The following is a 14,833-nucleotide window of genomic DNA, read 5'->3' on the forward strand; positions in this document are numbered from 1 at the left end:
GAGGGGCCCTGGTTGAGAATGGCTGGTCCAAGGGCAGGATCACACCTGCCTCTTCTTTGTGCAATTTCACACAGCTACCCTTAGCTGGCACCTTGCCAGTTGTTCAAGCACTTGCATGGAATGCTGGTTCAAGAAGAACCAGCGTCCGCACCTGTGACAGCCGGCGGCAGTGAACCATTGGTACTATTTGTGCTCACTCCAGCCCATATTCATTCCCTATGGGGCTGCCAAAGGGAGACATACACACTTGTTGGTTACTGATGGCTTATAGTGTAGGTATATACTATATTGTCTTCTATGTATGTATGTATATACTATATTGTCTTCTATATATGTATGTATATACTATAATGTTTTTATTTATGTATGTATATAGTATAATGTCTTTTATATATGTATGTATATACTATATTGCCTTTTATATATGTATGTATATACTATAATGTCTTTTATATATGTATGTATATACTATAATGTCTTTTATATATGTATGTATATACTATCTTGTCTTTTATATATGTATGTATATACTATCTTGTCTTTTATATATGTATGTATATACTATCTTGTGTCTTTTATATATGTATGTATATACTATCTTGTCTTTTATATATGTATGTATATACTATCTTGTCTTTTATATATGTATGTATATACTATCTTGTCTTCTATATATGTATGTATATACTATATTGTCTTCTATATATGTATGTATATACTATAATGTCTTCTATATATGTATGTATATACTATATTGTCTTCTATATATGTATGTATATACTATAATGTCTTCTATATATGTATGTATATACTATAATGTCTTCTATGTATGTATGTATATACTATAATGACTAGAGCTGCTATAGACAGAGAGATGGGTCACCATAACTTAACTAGAGAGAAATTTCCCCCCTCTTGATTAACACCTATCCTTACTATTGTTTTCATGAAACTTGCCTAAAAGACACAACTAGCATATATGTGGTTAAAACTTGAGAAAAAGAAAGGGTCGCCTCATGCAACGATTTTCACAATTTTAGGAGTGGAATTGAGAAATTAGGTGAATGTATGTCAGCAGAAATTGTGCGTAGATGGCTATGACCCTCTGAACACAGACATAGACATCATCTGTACACAGTCACGGTTCACAGACAGGTTGGAAGATAAATGCTAACATATTATTTTTACAGAACTAACATTACTAGCTTCAACTTTATCACTATAACCTGCATGAACTTTCTGTCTGGAACAGCAATTAGGTAACACATATTGACCTTCTGCAAATCAAGGTATTTTATTACTACTCAGGGTCAGACAGGGGCCCATCTGAACGCATACCTTTTCTGGCACATGGCCAGGTCCAAAAGCCAACCAGAGGGACATACGGCTGTCATGTGACCCCCTTATATGACCCAATAAACTAATTTAGGTAGCATATCACTGGGGCCCATCAAAGGTCTTCTCCAGTCCTCTGGTAAGCCAGTGCCAGCAGGTAACTACCAATGTGTAACTGGAGTTCCAAATTCTGTAAATTTAACCATCTCACAAAGCGAGATTAAAATTCACATGGCGCAGATTTTACACAGATCCAAACATTGGGGGTAGATGGTTCTGTTACCTAAATTGAATCCGGTCCTGTGTAACTTCCATTCTCTTTCATGTTCATTATAAGGAAGCTCTCATATGCTAAATGGATTTCCAGATCACCAACTAAAAATAGGGATTGAAAGAATGATTCTTTATTTTCCAAACATTTATTGCAATAATAGGGATTCTCAGAGCACAATCCAGCTTGTGATATTGCCTGCTTTGACTCTTTGTTTTAAAACTTCATATGCAGGGGGTCCGGTAAAGGAAGAGAAACATTTTTTAATGTAATAATAAATACAGACCTGTAACATTTTGAGGGTAATATCTGCTAGGATTTTAGGTTTAGTTGAGTCAAGTCCTGCAGGAAGTGGGTTGAATGACATTGTTTATCATTCAATGAGTGATGAAAAGGCTGAGTTTTGTAAAATCTTTCATTATTCTGATAATGTGGTATATACCAATGTGCATGATGTGTGTATTTCTGTATCTACTCCTTGCAGGCTCCTTGTGTCTCATACAGAGCAAAAAATGGAAGATTTATGCCATGGAATAATTTTACAATATGCTGTAATGGCACCCAATAACACAAGTAAGAGTTTGATTAAATCTAAGTAAAAGACATGATAAGAGGAGCATAGGCCCCATAAAGCAGCAATTGCAGAACCAATAAATCCTTATCAGATGGTGTCTAGAAGCCATATTGCTTAGACCTTGACTGGCTAGACTGGACTGCAATCCCATTGTCTCTGAGATTGTTCCAGGGCTTCAAGTCGGTTGGGCATGCAGCATGGTAAGTTTTTAGATAGGACTGCGATTAGTATAACTAGACAACTGCAGAATACTTGAAATGTCCAAAGTGGCAATTCCGTATCTCAGATATTTATAGTCCCAAATAGTCCAGCTATATATTTTATTGAAGGTTCTTGGTGTACCTCACCAGAGGCTCCAGAACAAGGTCTGAGTTTTTCTCCTCACTCTCCTTACTATACAATTTGTGGGTTTTGATATAGTCCAATACCGGGTCAGGCACGAGATACCGAATACTAATCCCTCTTCTTAAAGAGAGCCGGACCTTGGTGGAGGAAACATCATGGGTGATTCCCTCTTCCACCAAATGAATATTGTTTCTGTACCTCCAAAGGACATCTGACTCATAGATTAACTTCTGTGCATCAACACCATTCCTGGTGACACAGACCACTCCAAAAGATGATACAATCTCTACTATGTGTTCAGGCTTCCATAGGTTGGGGTTTCCAAAGGACTCAAACACATCCACCCCACACAGCAGCTTCACTTGAGGAACAGCTGGAAAACAATGCAATAAAACAAAAATACATAATATGTTTGTAAAAAGTGATTTGTTGCTAGAAATTAGTGCTGCCACCCAAGACACATAAATGTAGCCATTTGGTATATTGGATCATTATAAAGCTGGAGTACTCTGAGTACTCTGTCTGTTAATCAGGAACTAGTGATATGCCTAGACAATCTGTGTAACAAATTAGCATTCCTTAAAATAAAGCAAACCTGTGCTTTGTCTATGCAGAATCTGCCCAACCCTCACTCCTTATAGCTGAAGGGGTCAGAGCTGGGGACAGTACACGTAAGTGAGAAAATGGAGCCTTATGTATCTCTCTAGTCCGAGCTTACACGCCTTACACCTTACTCTCTAGTCTGAGCTTACACATCTTAAACCTTACTCTCTAGTCCGTCCCTTGTCCCCTCAAATGACAGTGCTAGGCCAATCACTGAGCCTCAGCACTATCACATGAGAAGAAAAGAAGTCACATGCTTTTTCATACTGTTCCTTTGACCTATATGGCCAATGTACAGGTTAACGTAAAGTTTACTGGCTCACAAGCAGCCAGTGACACCCCAAAAGCAAACCATGTGAACCAATACTAAAGCGTGATTAACCATAAGACCAGCTATTGTGTCAAGGTTCTGAAATGTAACCAAATGAAACCTCTCTCCTTTTCTCCATTTACACAAGAACTGTAAAATAATTATGTTCAAATTTTTTTTTTTTATTATGGCCAAGACAAACATTTCTCTAGTCAGATATGAATCATTGCAGATGAAGAATTTATATTCTCACACCCAAGCATAGGTTTGAGCTCTCTGCTCCATTTCATGTGTTTCTCAGTTTCCCTTACCTCTTTTAAGAAGAGACAGTCTGTTTGTAGAACTTATTAGCCCAAGCTGACATTTATTACAGCAGATCTACAAAATCCTAAATTTATGAAATTTGAAGAGTAGCATAAAGTCTTTTGGCTGTCAGGTCTTACCTCTGCACTCCAAACAGATACAGTTAGGGACATCTTGGCTGCTGCTGTCTCTCTTCCTTTCGTTATGCTTTCTGCAGCCAGATTTCTGATCCATATTCTCTTCATTAATCATACCCACAAGTTGTTGCTGTTGGTGATGTCTAAAACAAGATTTTTAAGTTATTAAAAAATAAAACATTGCCAAATGCCCCTGGATCTGTCGACTCCTGCAGTGGTCAAGACACTAAAAGTCCCTGGCTTTGTGATCTGCTGATTTTGAAGGCATGATGTGATTTCTAATTCCTCAGAACCCCACAAGGTATTAGGTTTGCTTGTATGCTTACCTTAAAACTTCCACAGTCTCAGTCCAGTCTTTCATTAAACACTCCCATGGGTCCACCTTTATCCAATCTGATGTCTGAACTGCCAGTTGGGTCATTGACAGACGATGTTGCCCCTCGGCTAGACCCTTCTTTTTGTATCCATCACTCACTGGGGATATAATGCCTTTTACTACCTTATATTCTCCTGTTTGGGAAAATCAACAAATACAGATTGGATAATTAGCATTTACATACTGCTAAATGTGTGTGAATGATACAAGCGGTTGCAAGCTAAAATCTTTTTTTTTTGTTTCAGATAGAGTAAAGGAAGATTATGGCCCCTACAAGTTTTTTTTTTTTGCTGTCTGTGTACCATTGGCGAAATTGTCTGCGACTTTCTTTCACAAAGAATCAAGTAGTAAGAGGAAAGCTCCAAAAAAAGGTCTCCATTGGAAGATTTCCCCAAACTTCTTCTCTTAGGAACAAATTTGGAATTATCTTTATTTCCCTGTGATCGTGGTCACCAATGAAAATACAAGTTAATTTTCCCCATAAAAACTTAACACTAACAAAATTACAAAACCAACCCCTTCCCTGTGCAATCCAAAAAAAAAAAGAAAAAGGTTTTGCCTAGAGCTTTGCTTTAAAGTACTTTGGTTGAGATGGCTTTACCCTCTCGAACTGCAAGAGTTATATACTTGTCTATGTCTGGGGGAAATGTAAAAGGTAACATTACTTACCTTATTTCTTGCTTTCCCAAGGGCTGGTAGAGCTCTACTTTTATTCAATTTATGGATTGCTGGTGGACCCTGGAGCACCTCCGCTTACAAGGCAGGACCAATAGTACCATGACCAAAGCCCATTTAAGCTTTTGGAAAAGGCTGAAGAGGACCAGTCGTATGGAGGAAGAGAGTGAAGAAGCAAGGGAATAAGGCAATGAATTTCACTCTTTACATCCTCTCTAGACATAAATGGGCATTTGACCCTTGCAGTGCAGGGGTAGCCCCATTGTAAGGGAAGTTTTTGGAAGATTTTGGAGTTAGGCATTTAACTTCTTTGGTGTTTGTCTTTGCTCCACTATTAATTGCCAATCTGCAGCCTTTAGCATATGATTGGATTACATAATCTATCACAGCAGTGGCATACAATTCCAAACCAAGGTAAAAAAAAACCCAAAAACAACTATCTTGCCACATTAAGTATTGTAGAGAAGTTTTAGGTGATCTGTACAGTAACAGGTAAGTTTTTTGGTACCTGTGAAGTGCAGATAGTCCCTCGCCACTTCAAACAGCCTCAGGTGCCGTATAGTGATGGGGTTATATGAGCCAGGGGCCAATAGGACAACGTCTGTCCTTTCGTCTGTCTTTTCCATAGTATAAAACAGCTCCTGTGGATTCTTTCAGATTGTGTCTGGATTACCTTTACATATAAGCAATATCTATATGATTAAGTGATTTCTATAAAACATTTTTGTTAGTGTTTCTTATCAGTTTAACATTCCATATATCCTGAAAAGTTTTACAGAGAACATAAAACCATGCAGGCCAGTCTGTGATGCAAAAAGCTTACACTGTAATGTCCTCAATATGGGCACACGTATATCAGCAACACATACAAAAAAACTGGAGAGCAGAAACAGGAATATTCTAAGAGCTCTATTTTTAAAAAATCAGGGAACCTAACATTCCCTGGTGGGAATCAATTATTGCTTTTGAAACACATGGACCTGGAAGATTACCACAAGGGAATGATTGAGGGAATGTCTGATTCCCTGTTTTATAAATAGAGCCTCAGGCATTTCTACTAATTTCTCTACTGCTAGAAAAAACAAGCATTTATATAGTAAATTAAAGTCGCATGGGTTAATTTTCAATTTACCCTTTAGTCCCAATTAAAAAAAAAACATCAAAGTGCTCACATTAGGATTTATTAAAGAGCAAACTGACACTGTTATATATCAGTTGTTATTTTTAAATATCTTTTTTTACTAGAAAATGTATTTATTTGTGCAGTTAGAATGGAATTTAACCATGTTATACTCACCTGACTCTGTTTCGTCTTGGACATGGCCATCTACTTTGTACTTTTTTTCCTTGTTGCAATCATCCCCTGCATCCTTCTGCAATAAGTGCCTGCCTGGTTGCAAACCTTTAAAATAGAACTTTAGTTCCACTTTAATCCCTGGCTGCTGGTGTTTTTTTTACATTTTCTGGCTAAACACTAGAGGGCAGCAGAGCAGCTGTAATGTCAGCTTCCTGCCTATAAAAAAACTCCATGTCCCATGATTCCTCACATTGTGTATCATGAATATGGGTGTTTACCCTTGTAGTCTCAGATCTGTATATCACATTGGGGTGGCTACAACTGAAGGCATTCTGAACAGAGCATTATTTGTAGCCATGGACTTTTAGGATATGCAGTTCTGCAAAGAATATCAGATAATTATGGTACTAATCAAGGGCACAGGAAAAAAACATTTTTTTTGACACTTTAATAAATATCGTATTTTTTTTTTGTAAACCAACAATAATAAAAAGAAAACTCCCTGCAGGAGGTTTGGGAGACAGGAAGTAGTACTTCTTAAAGATACATGCTCCAACAATTTACATGTCTTTAGGTAGAAGAAACTTCTGCATTTATATGTCAGGACAATGTGAAACTTTGTCCTCAGTGGCTTACAGTTCCCAAAATCCTTCAAAACTTATCATGTGACTATCAATATCTGTACTGACTATTGCTGCAGGAATTTTCCTGGATAATTGGAGATGCACCACATAATGCAGAAAAACAAAAGATCACACAGACATGACATGTAGGCATTGACAGTGACATTCATGATCAGTGTTGTAAAGCAGTCTGCCAAGGAAAGTTATACAACAATGTAACTGTAACACACTGACCCCTTCATTGTGTGTTAGGAAATTAGGGAATTGGGCTATAGGTAATAAACACCCAATGATATGCAATGATTTCATCATAGGGTTATAATAAATCTAAGCCAAACTGACTGCGTGACAGCACTAAAACGTTCAGGCCAATGCCTTATACAGGACTAATAAAAGACTTCAAAAGCGAAAGTGGAAAAAATAATTTTGTACATTCTCTAACACAGAGAAATATATAAATTACAGAGAATTTGTAACCGATACTTACCAGAGGGACGGTAATTGGACATACAGTTATCCTGACTGCTTTGCACCAATCTTCTCCCTATATTGGAGTTTGTGCAAGATCTGTATACTATTTTTCACTTCCTCATCTGCATCATCACCAGCACTGATGTCCAAGGTAAACTGTGCCCATCTCCAGGAAGATGCCACTTTAAAACTACCCTCAAACAGCAATTTCTTGGAGGAGATCAAAGTCTCTGTAGGTGTCTGTGACCAATCAGAGGAATAAGGGGAGTGTCAGTGCAGAAGAGACAGGGTTATACAAGGATATACAACAGATACATCTCTGTATTGCTCTCACACCCCTGCTTAAATACCCTCCGTATCTCTAATGCCATATATGATTCTCATACTCTGCAGGCATGCTATATGTTAAAAACGTGCAGGCAAGCCTTCGTCTTTACCATTTTTTCAAATCAGATCAAGCCCCTCTCTTGTGTTAATGCTGAATATATAAAATATATTTTCCTTTCTCTATGTTGAGCTTATTTCCCAAACATTTATGACTAACCATTGTTATCAATTCTCCTCTGCCACTGCTGACAGCACAGCAAGTCCCAATGTCTGTATTTGTGCAGGCACATAGTTAGCACAGGAGGTACAACCCCGTATTACCAAAACTGAATGACTGTTTTGTGACTCCACTGTGTGTAAATTTAGTAGAAATAAACACTATGATAGCAGAACAGTATGACAGAGCAGAATATAAACTTCAGCTAGGATGAAGGGGGGGGGGGGGGTTTAGCTCACATTCCTGCCTCCCCCACATTGGGCCTGATTTATTAAAGCTTTCCAAGGCTGGTGAGGTTACACTTTCATCAGTGAAGCTGGGTGATTTAAAAACCTGGAATGGATCTAATTCAGGATTACAAACATTTTCTAAAGAAAAGCAAATGACTTCCAGAAATCTATTCCAGGTTTGCTAGACCACCTAGCTTCACTGATAAAAGTTTATCCTCCCCAGCCTTGGAGAGCTTTAATAAATCAGGCCCACTGTGTCAGCACATGCCAACAAATTTGGGAAACATCCACATATGAAAGGGAGACTAAATAACTGGCAGGACAGTAAGCAAGTAGCTGAAGGGGGAGGGCCAGGTCAGCACAAATGGGGAGATGTGGGCTGGATGATTCTTGTAATTAATCAGATGGGAAATGAGGTGGGCGTAAAATACCTGCTGCTGCTGCAGCTTCTAATGCTTATTTTGTAGAAGTCACAGTGTGCAGAAAAATGGGACTAAGAGCTTTAGGCATAGAAGAGAGCTATTTGTGCAAAAGAAAAGTAAGGCTGGAGAAACTAAACCCTGTGGATACTCACTTGTCCTGGCTCCTATCACCTGTCTGGCACCATAGTCTTCTCCTTTCTTCTCCTTCATATTGTGATCTTCAGTCATTTTGAATAGCCAGGATGATATAAATCCCGCACAGGAGTTCATTCATTCCTGGCATCCTTCGGGGACGCTGGGACTCCTGAGTATTTTGATAAATGGGCAGAGATCGGGCAGATAAGAATACTTATTAGAAAAACATTGCCTGTCCCATTCTGCAACAAGGACCTGCCTGATGCCAAATTTTTAAAGTGGAACAGTTCAACTCTAAGTAAAACAATTTAACTTTAAACTCAGCAAAAAAAGAGTTACAGGCTTTGTCAGATTTTTACTGCCATCTATTCCCTGATGAGGTGACTTTACTTCTTTCTATCCATCTAGTCTCTGCAGAAGTTCAGTAACACTATCAGGTCTTGTCCCTCCTCAGACTGCGACTGGACAGTAATAAAGAAGCAGAAGACTTATCAGTTCATCTGTTTCTTAATCTGCTTTTTCTTTCTATCAAGTATTCGCTATTCCCTCCACAATATTCATGTTGATAGAAAATAGCATTCAAAATATATTTGTTTTTAAGGATTCAAATCACTAATACCATTCAAATAAATCATATTCTACCTGAAATCTTCTTGATCCCTCTCCCTCAAAGCATTCACATTGTACATATAAATCTGACAATCCATAATATTTATGGGTGGCCTTTAAATCCAACTCTTAACTTAATTTTGTACTGATTACACAGGCTTTACCATCACGTCAACGTTATCTCTAATAGGTGCTATAGAAATCCTGTTTAATAATAATAATGATAATCTCTAAAAGATTGGTCTATATTCATTTTCACCTGTTGATTAAATTCTGTGTTTCTGTTGCTCTGTAATTTCTATTAAGTATGTTTTCATTTAATTTCCAAATGACTAACATTTACAAAGCTTGGGGATAACAAGTATATAATGGCTTTGATTCTATAAATACTGTATTACATAAGAAGAAGAATGTTAAGTAATCTGTCATGTAATCATCTTTTAGAAAGTGAATATTGTGTCAAAATAAAGTTCTGACATGGAACAAAAGCAATCGATTGCTGAATCACATTTTTTTTGGGGGGGATTGATTAAAAACCCATTACTCTTGAATCTTACAGCTTAATTAGAAGTTTGGAGTAAAACAAAAAACAAGGAGAGCACAGAAGGAAGTTGGAGAAAGAAAAATATAATAAGGGGTTTCCACCTACAACAGGAGAACCTTCACCTGACATTTACATAAGGTAAAGTCGCAACTGCACCTTGGTTGTAAGTTATTTACAAGAAATAATAATTGGTTGTTGTGGGTTATTAAACTTTGCACTCGGACAATAAATCTTCCTCAGCATATACACACATATCATTGATTTAAAGTGAATCTGTCTTTTGCTCCTGCAGGCAACAGAGCAGCTTGGCATTTATCTAGGGCTAGAAAAGGGGGTAACAAGGAGTTTGTCTGCAGGGGAAAAGCACAGATCACTAAAATTCAGAGCCAACATAAGGCTTAGGGCCCTATGTGATAGCACTGAGCCAATTATCAAGTAATTTGCATATAGGGGACATGATATCAAACTTTTTTTCTTTCCCCTACAAATTACTGATATAGAGCTGTAGAATGCAACAGTTGCAGTCTACGTATGCTTATTACATACGTATGCCATTCTAGTGGAATATCGCTGATCCCTCTGTAAGATTTATTCCTCTACATATGTGTATATCTTTGTGCAATTGCTCATCATAACCTGTTTTTTGCCTATCATGAGTTCTACATTAGGAGGAACAAATATCTGTTAAAGTTCATGAAAAATGTCTTTATTTGAACTCTTACTTAGTATATTAGCGACACTTAAGGCCCTGCGGTTTCCGCCTGGCTTACAATTCTGGCTATAACTGTGGCCAAGGATGATTTGTTTTGAGAGGCAGAGGCTCCTTGTACCTTAGTACATTGCAAGTCTAAAAATCAAGGTGTCGGAGTATATTCAGCTATAATTCAAACACTGTTGCTAAAAATATATTGTTGGTAAAAAAAAAAAGATATATTTGAAGGTACTTACATGGTGCAGTCAAAAGGTCAGGGACAAAGAGAGGATTGGGTTCAGTGGAAGTTGCATTATAGAGGGACACAAATGTCTAAAATTGAAAGAGGTAGTAAATATGTTTGTATTTAGTTGAGTGTGATAAAGTTTCAAAATTAAATTTACTACCTCATTCAATTTTAGAAATGTGTGTGACTCTATGGTGCAACTTCCACTGAACCCAATCCATTCTTTATCCCTGACAAACCCTGATATACTCCAACACCTTGGTTCATGACACCATTGATTTGGTTACCATTATGCTCTACCTACCTTGTATGTTATACATATGTATGCCTTCTATACGTTGAACTGTATTATGTTGTGGAAACCAGTTTAAAGACGTGTTGTACTGTCATTTAAAGGCACAGGCATTAGAATTTACTATTTACTAGAACTTACCTTTTTCTGACATTTTGAGACGGATTAGAATATCTTTACTTGTACAACATTGTATGAACCCGTTTTGGATTATCCACTGTTTTATATCATACCTGCTCATTGCTTTAACAATGTACCTAATGTTGTTTGCAACTATATTTACGTGTTTAATATGCTTTAATGCAGCCAGGATTGTTACATCTTGTACAAAGTCCCCTGAGAAAGCCCTTAAAGGCAAAACGCGTTGGGTCACAAATTGGTCTATTGTTCCAAATTTATTTAGAAAAGTTATGTCTAGCTCAAAGGTTAAAAGGAACCCCCATGCCTCAGGACACAGGAGGGCTGACCTAAAAAAAATTCTAATCCTAAGGAATGAAACTGCACATTATTTTCAATATATTCCCACAATAAGCAAATACCATGGCTTTCCTTCTCCTTTTTTATGCTACTCACATTGATTTCTATCAGGGTTTGTGGCGTCTCCTTAAAAAGTAGAATCTGATTAGCATTTTCTCTATATATTGAAATTTGCTAGTCCATAGTCATATCTAAAAGACAAAAGCAAACAAATATATTATTATTATTCACAGTATTTATATAGCGCCAACATACATATATATATATATATATATATATATATATATATATATATAAAATATTTAAATACTTTAAACAGAACCTACCCAAACAAACAGCTGGAAGGCAGAAGGTAGCTGCCAGCGTTGCCTGTATCTTCTTACCGTTATATACTATGTAAATAATAGTATATATACTATACTATGCTTTGTTCTGCACTGTATCCTAGTGTGGAGGCAGCATGGTTTTGCTTCCTTATATCAGCGCCTTCAGCAAAGAGAAAAATCAACAGTACAAAGTCTCACCATCAAATATAATTCTAAATTTCCTATAAATTGCAGTGGCAGGGGTACCCTAGATCTCACATTACAGAAATACAGCTATATAGGAGGAGTGCCTAGCCACCATCACATACCAGCACGTGCACTGCACTATTTTTTTAGAAGGAATTCCAGACAAAAGATAACTTTTTTTACGATACTATTTAATACATAATTTTTATATGCTATCTCAAACATACAAGTCCTGACATTTTGAGTACATAATAATTTATTTCTAAAGATCATATTCATGAATAGTTCCATATTCTTGTCTCACTTTACAATGATTCTTAAACTTAAACAGAAGAGTTTTCTGGGTTAGAATTGTTCCCCGCTGATTGTTTTGTCATTTATGAATCAAGTGACGTCAACCCACTATTGTTAATAATCTGCCAGCGGTCTGTTCCCTGCCATGACGGGAAGGTTCTGCAAACAGCAAGTAAAGATGTAGTACACATCCTGGTGTGCACAATTCTATAGGAAATAGCAACAAACCATTGTCTACCCCTGTGATAAAGCTAAAGAATCAAATAATTGTATATATTGTCCTGATTTACCCCCAGAGTAGTTCACCAAAGGGAAAAATAATTTTGCAATAATGCACCAGATATGCACAGTAGTCTAAATGAGGCAGATGTGGGTTTCTCCAATGTGCCAAATACATACAACGAGGTGTTCTGCACACTTGTGGAAGCATCTAAATAAATTAAAGTATCCTGGGGCTGGTATAGATGAAAAAATGTGTAGCAATGATAGAAATGGAGGCCCTTTTCATGTCTTCTGTAACAACTGGTCTAACGATTGTTTCCATGCAACTTGCCTGCAAGACAGAATTGGCAAGCTTGGTTAACAGTTGTGAGCAGGATAGGATTGGCCTCAAAATGCATTTATTTTCACAATGCTATGGCTATGTACACACCTCTACATGTCTGACCCTATACGAGCTGCCAGGCGAGAAGATTCATGAACAATAGGCGAAGAGCAACTGCAATAGAACTGAAGGAAGGAGAGTGATGTGGGGTGCCCTCGCTTGTTCTCCCCCCTCTCCATGGACCAGAACGGTGCTGTATGTTCAGCAGTCGTTCGTTCATCTTTCAGTCATCTATCACTGGAAAGGTTTATGAAAGATTGTTTCCAACAACAATATTTGAGCGTGGGTATGCAGCCTAAGGGTTGAGAAATTAGGTGTGATGGAATAAAGCATTAAATGCCCTCCTTGCATACAGGTAGTCCAGAGTCAAAATAGGATTTTAAGGGCACCCTGCCCACTTTTATTCATACCAAAATATAAAATAAAAATCCATTGTTTTTGTTTTCCCCTGGTAGGGTACCAGTGTCATCACAGTTCATCAGGAGAAAAAAAAATCAGCCTGCTGGCTATCTTTCTCTCTCTTTAGATGTATTGGTGCCACAGACCCAAACTTTGGGAGACCTCCTCGGCTCTCCAGACTCAATATGGGCCTGGTTTATGAAAGCTCTCCAAGGCTAAAGAAAATACACATCAGTGAAGATGGGTGGTCCAGCAAACCTGGAATGGCTCTGGTCCAGGACTCAAAACATTTGCTAGCAAATAGCAAATGACTTTGAAGAAATCCATTTCAGGCTTGCTGGATCACCCAGCTTCACTGATGAAAGGGTATTCTCTCCAGCCTTGGGGAGCTTTCATAAATCAGGCCCATAGACTTATCACAGCCCTTTTGCTTTAGGCTCCAACTGCCTCCTAGGCTCGACAAACTGTCTTTTGTTATTGCCAGCCTGATGCTTCCTAGTCACCTCCAATTCCCAGCCTGGAAGAGAGATGCAGTGCCTGGCTTACTGATTCCTTCCAGGGCACTCCAAAATAGAGATCTGCATATCTGTAGCACAAAACTTACTTATTGCCTTATCGGGGCTGTTTAATATTTTCCTAGAACTTAAACACATTGAAATATCCTTGAAATTCAACTTTACACTTCTATGTTACAGCAAACAAATATATCAGCATAAACTGTACATTGATGGCTATGATCCCGAGCATAGACATCATCTGTACATGATCTCAGGTCACAGACAAGTGAAGAGATAAACATTAAAACAATATTTTTTCAGAACTAAATTTATTATGCTTCACTTTTATCACCATAACATGCATGGACTTTGTGTCAGGAGCAGAAATTAAATCATATAATATATAATTATATTCTATAAATTCGGTACAGTTGTAACACTGCAGCTCTGGATTCTAAAAGTAACCATTGCACTCTGGTGACTCTTTCAATGCATCTAGATAATAGATTTATATGTTTATGTTATGTGGACATAACTTTGGACATTCTTTGTGTGGAGTTGAGCTTTAATATGAGCTCCACAAAATCCATGGGTGGGATTTCACACAGATCCTAACATGAAGGGTAGATGGCACTGCCAGTGGCATATACATCCAGACCTATAGGCCGCAATGCCAGCACGACTCATCCCGCTTAATTGACAGGACCACTTTTCCCAATGCAGATCTTTTTCAGGGTCTATACCTACCTGTTCTGACACCGACCTGTGCAGCAGCAGCAAGTAGGGCTGAGGCTAACACATGGGCAGACCCCCTTCAATGAGTGGGGCTACCCAGGCCTGGGGGCAAGGTATGGACCTTACCCCAATTCTAAACTATTGTTGCCCCTTACTGTTGGTCTGCATACAAGGTCTGCCAACCTGTCAATCTCAGCCGATCTTGCTGTGCCAAAGGGATAGAAAGCCCAGTAGGCACTAATGCATTCCCAAAATAAATAGGAACATTGACGAACAATACA

At 37.9% G+C, this 14,833-nt stretch overlaps 1 protein-coding gene across 2 annotated transcripts; it reads right to left on the reverse strand.

Annotated features, from left to right (window-relative positions):
* Positions 1–1,045: 1,045 nt before the first annotated feature.
* LOC140340697 (nicotinamide/nicotinic acid mononucleotide adenylyltransferase 1-like) lies at positions 1,046–9,208 on the reverse strand. 2 transcript variants are annotated; one of them, XM_072426054.1, is made up of 6 exons: positions 8,669–9,207; positions 7,337–7,560; positions 5,438–5,602; positions 4,205–4,388; positions 3,882–4,021; positions 1,047–2,898 (listed from the first exon to the last, which is right to left on the reverse strand). In XM_072426054.1, exons 3-6 carry the CDS (start codon positions 5,553–5,555, stop codon positions 2,501–2,503), a joined length of 840 nt encoding a protein of 279 aa, XP_072282155.1. In that variant the 5' UTR covers positions 5,556–5,602; positions 7,337–7,560; positions 8,669–9,207; the 3' UTR covers positions 1,047–2,500. The 2 variants fall into 2 exon arrangements, with proteins under 2 accessions (XP_072282156.1, XP_072282155.1); XM_072426055.1 differs by having other exon boundaries at positions 1,046–2,898; positions 5,438–7,560; positions 8,669–9,208.
* Between the last annotated feature and the right edge of the window lie 5,625 nt (positions 9,209–14,833).

This window comes from Pyxicephalus adspersus, chromosome 11, assembly GCF_032062135.1.
Source record: "Pyxicephalus adspersus chromosome 11, UCB_Pads_2.0, whole genome shotgun sequence".
NCBI classification, from domain to species: Eukaryota; Metazoa; Chordata; class Amphibia; order Anura; family Pyxicephalidae; genus Pyxicephalus; species Pyxicephalus adspersus.